Raw genomic sequence first — 4,917 nt, 5'->3', positions numbered from 1 at the left:
CATTTCACACACTTGGCCGATGACATATACCCAAGGTGGCCTGCTTTTTTGAAGATGATCAGCTGCCCAATTGGGCTGTGCGGAAGCAAGAGGCTGTGCGGAAGGATGTGGAACGGGCTTTTGGTGTGCTCCAATCGCGATGGGCAATAGTAAAAGGTCCGACGCGTTTCTGGTTCAAGGAAGTCATCGCCGACGTCTTGTATTCATGCATCATCATGCATAACATGATAGTCGAACAAGAACTTGGACATGTCACCGATTGGGTGGATGATGAAGTCGGATCTAACTCGAGCACGGCGACCCCGCCTGTCGCTCGGGGATTACCGATCGGCTTCGGTGAGATTCTATTGCGACAGACCTCAATGCGCAGCCAACAAGACCATACTCAGCTCATGACGGATATGATTGAAGAAGTTTGGAACCGCAACAGCCGTTGAGAATTTGTAGTTTTTTTTATTTCGTATTGTAATGTTTTAATTTTAATGAAATAAAGTTTTTTTTTCAAATTTTAAAGTATTTAAATATTCAAATAATAGATAAAATGTTTAGGGCGTCGCCCGCTCACTGCAGGTGGAATGGGCGGAGGATAAATTGCTGAAGTGGCAGTGCATATGACGAGGCTTAGTCCGCCCCATTGTGGATGCTCTCACCGTGCATTATTTTCCAAGTCATCAATATCATTAAATTTGTTTTTATCTTATTTTATGGATTTCCTGCCATTCGTTTCTTATCTTTTCCCTTGTAAATTAGCTTTTCTACTTCTTTATTAACTTTTTTCTCTCTTATCCTAAATTACACCATTTCATTGATACTTTCTGATAAAGTAAAATAGCATTCTTTTTTATTACTCTCTTCTTTTGATGATAGAAAACTAAAGTAGTGTAAAAGAATTAAAAAATGAGACTTTTGTACTACATATTACTACTCTTTAATAAAGTGAATCAAGCATAATGATATAAGCAAAGTAGAAAAAAAAATGTAAATTATATAAGCCTTTCCAAACATAAGAACAAAGGCTAAAAAACTAACCTCAAACAAGCATATATGAAAATTATAATCAAAACCTAGGGAAACAGATGCATTGTGATGTATATGTACAAGAAAGGATACCCCAATACGAAAAGTAAATAAAGGAAAAAAGGGAAGATAAAAAAGAAAATAAATGATATTGATGATATAGAAATAAATAAAAGATCATTGTCGGTTTGTTAACAAACATCTAAAATTATGGAAATTAGCCTAGGATTAGTCGCTTACGTTAACCTTTGTTATGTACCAGATCAGATCTTTTCTCTTTGATGTAGATAAATACGTAGATGATATTCTATGACTTTATTGATATCTCTTTAGAAATAAAAAGAATATTATTATATATCCTTACAGATTTTTTGTAACTGTAATTTTTTTTTGTTATTATCCTTTTCTACCGATCGACTATATATACATATATGCACAACACTAATAAAACTAGATTTGAGGAGTGAACTAAGAATGGCGAAAAAGCAACGGAGTCGACTCGAAGATGACTACACGGTAAAAATCTGCCTAATTATCATTATTGATTGTTGTTTATGTAAGTCGTATCTAACATTTTAATGATTTTGATTATGAAATTAATGATTTCGATGATGAAATTATGATCTATGTTTGATATAACTTAACCATAGCAAAAATACTACAATCTTGATCTACACGCTTTCTTATGAACTTATGTTTTTCCTTTATTTTCAAACAATCTTTTAAATGATAAAAAATGAAAAACTATTATACGTGTAAGTTAATACCGATAGTATATACTCCATCATCCATCATGATGTCGTCTTTTATACGGAATATTAGAATCCTTGTAATTAAACCAACCAATAGATATATAAGTCACAAGTGTTTCCAATAGATATATAAGTCACAAGTGTTTAGTTTTCACTTTCAGGATGATCGAGTTAGCATGCTTCCTGATGATATATTAGGGTTAATATTATCTTCGTTGAGCTTGAAAGAGTCTATAAAGACTAGTGTACTCTCTTCTCGATGGAAGAGCTTGTGGATCTTCACACGCAAACTAGATATAGATCTGGATTCGACAACAAAACTAGATCTGGATTCGACAACAAAACTAGACAATTGGAGAAACTCCAAGAACATTAACAAATTAAAATTCAACAAATTAAGATTCGAGTATATTAGATGGATTGATCGTCTATTCACCATACTCCCGAAATCCTCCACTAGTACTCTTCTCAGATTCAGATTGGTACTCGATTTATCTTCCTTATTCAGTGGATGGATCGATGATTGGCTTAACTCTGCCGTGAGTAGAAAAGTTGAGAGTCTTGAGTTGATCTTGAACACCTACTCCTACTCACGAGACGCCGAGCCGTGTTACTATTTCCCATACCAAAAAGGGAATTTTCCCGACAATCTAAAGTTGCTAAAGAAGCTGAATTTGCATTATGTGAATGTGAGTGGTACTGCTGTGGCGTTTTTGTTGGGAAACTGTCGTCTCCTTGAGCAACTGTCCTTGTCCCGGTGTGGAAATGGGCTTTCGTCCCTGGAGGTTGTTGGGACCTCGCCGGTGTTCAAATGCCTAGAAATCAGCCAGTGCACTAGTCTCAAATCCATTGTGGTTCGTGAATCAAATGTTGTCTGCATCAAGTACGCTGGTCGGAGTATACCACATTCTCATTTCAAGCTTGAAGGTGTTCATCAACTTACTCAGCTCTGGATTAAGGGGCAGCCGGAGATGATGCGGTATGATATTATGAACATCAGAGGCATTATAGACATGTTTGATTCAGTGCTTCCACAACTACACACCCTCAAGATATACACTATGTCCAAAATTACTGGCAAGGTAATGTAAACTTGTTTTTTATTTTCAATAAATTATCAATCACATTTTAATTTTAATTGAGATGATATACATATATTGATATTGTACAGGACACTTTGGTAAAGATAATGCCTAAACTTAAGGAATTGGTGGTGGTTCTTAGTGGTGAGTACACGGACAATTGTTCGCTCGTGCCAATAATAAGCTGGTTCGGTGTGTCACCTTGCTTGGAGAGATTTATCCTAGAGGTAACTATCTATTCATATTGCCGAAAAAACTACGAAGGTTGGTCAAATTCTGTCAATTTAGAAATGACCTATTTTCATCATAACTTCAACATTTTTCTTAATTAATGGTCCATGGCGAGAAATTTGGAAGTTTGATGTGTAAGCCTTCGTGAAATGATTATAATATTACAACTTCTACATCAAAGTACAGACTTCCGTCCAAATTTTTGCTACGATGGAATTAAGAAAAATATAATTGGTCTTTTTTTTAAAGTAAGGATTGGACTAGAATTTGACATTATTTTTTCATAAATTTTCTCTTTTCAATATCTTTTGACTTACTCATTGTGGTTCATTAATAATTTTATAGGCGTCACACCAGGTGCCAAGGGCTTTGGAAACTAATTACATGCTTAATGGTAGTGATTTTGATGTTTCAAAGATTAATAGGAAAAACGAAGTTCAATTGTCTTATTCTCACATTAAGGAAGTAGAATTTGTTGGCTATCGTGGCGTGCGTAATCATCTTCAAATGATTACACAGTTGGTGCAACATGCTATTGCACTAGAGAAGATAATTGTGGATCCACGATCTTTTGAGCTTCGCCCCATTATGCCGTGGGATCGCATTTCTCGAATTCAAATAGAGGATGAAATAATTGCAAGGAAACATGCAGAGGACCAACTTAAACATGTTACTACAAGAATTAATGTCAACATTCTTTAGATTAGGTTTAGATTAGGTTTGTGCATTTCATATCTCAAAACATGAAATTGTTATCCAGATTTTGGCCTTTATTATTGTTAAATTTTAAACGTTTTATTTTTCACTATTCATATGTAATTCGAGCTAACCATCTGTGGACTAGATGTCGTGAACTTTTTTACATAATGATAGTACCATTTAGATCGTGAGCTGGCATTAATGTCTAAACAAATTGGATCAAACAAAAATCTCACGCATTTTGTTTCATTAGAAAATATTACTACTTCTCAATAATTAAATTATTAATTGTTTGATTATTTTTTTGAGTAAAGATAAATTTACAAACAATTATATATACAAAATGCCCTTCAAATTTAAATAGGATAAAATTAATTTGTTATGGTATGGTAGAATCATTAATTATATATTTCTATGACTAATTTGACCCTTATATTTTTGTATTTTTTTTCCAATTTCATTTATATTGTTTAATAAATATGTAATTAAAATTATTCTCACTCTTATTAAAAGATTCAAAATATTTTAGATGGAACAATTATTCTTAGACTTTTTATTGAATACATTTTTTATTCATTTTTATTTAAATTATCACAATATGATGATAAATAAATTTTTCCATTCTTACATAGTAAAAATTGGGAAAATACACTTTTATTTGAAAATTCTCTCGTATTACGTTATATATTTTTTAACCCATCGGTATTTTATTGTTAATTTCTAATTTTTAGTTTCGCAAGTATTATTGTACTTATTGATTGATAGCTCAAATGGGAACAACTATTCATTTACAAATTTTTTTTTTTAAATTTCTCTAATATTAATATTTCTGTAACGACCCGCCATTTTAGGGTATAATAATAATGGCGATCACTATCTAGGAAGACTTAAATGCAACAAAGATCATAGGCTAGGGTCTCATTTAAAGGTAATTTACCAGAACATTTAATGAACAATTAAGTAGGAGAAGAATAATGCCTTAGCAATGAAATCCAACAAAAAAAAAGACTATCACAATAAATGCTCCGAAATAGCAAGGTTCCCCAAAATAATCTCATTTGTTTCATATCCAAAATATTCCCACGAAATAAAATAATTCAACCCAACCAAAAGATCACAAGTTTCATATTTTTAGC

At 32.8% G+C, this 4,917-nt stretch overlaps 1 protein-coding gene across 1 annotated transcript; it reads left to right on the top strand.

Annotated features, from left to right (window-relative positions):
• Nucleotides 1-1,465: 1,465 nt before the first annotated feature.
• On the top strand, nucleotides 1,466-3,890 carry LOC148933150 (F-box/LRR-repeat protein At2g42730-like). The gene is made up of 4 exons (XM_089062366.1): nucleotides 1,466-1,533; nucleotides 1,931-2,851; nucleotides 2,941-3,078; nucleotides 3,428-3,890. The coding sequence occupies exons 1-4, from the start codon at nucleotides 1,492-1,494 to the stop codon at nucleotides 3,782-3,784; spliced, it is 1,458 nt and encodes a 485-aa protein (XP_088918492.1). The 5' UTR covers nucleotides 1,466-1,491; the 3' UTR covers nucleotides 3,785-3,890.
• Nucleotides 3,891-4,917: the final 1,027 nt, after the last annotated feature.

The sequence above is a fragment of the Salvia hispanica genome, chromosome 1 (genome assembly GCF_029641045.1).
Source record: "Salvia hispanica isolate PSC_SH4W2 chromosome 1, Shi_PSC_v1, whole genome shotgun sequence".
In the NCBI taxonomy this organism is placed as follows: domain Eukaryota; kingdom Viridiplantae; phylum Streptophyta; class Magnoliopsida; order Lamiales; family Lamiaceae; genus Salvia; species Salvia hispanica.
This window is presented reverse-complemented; position numbering and strand designations above follow the sequence as displayed.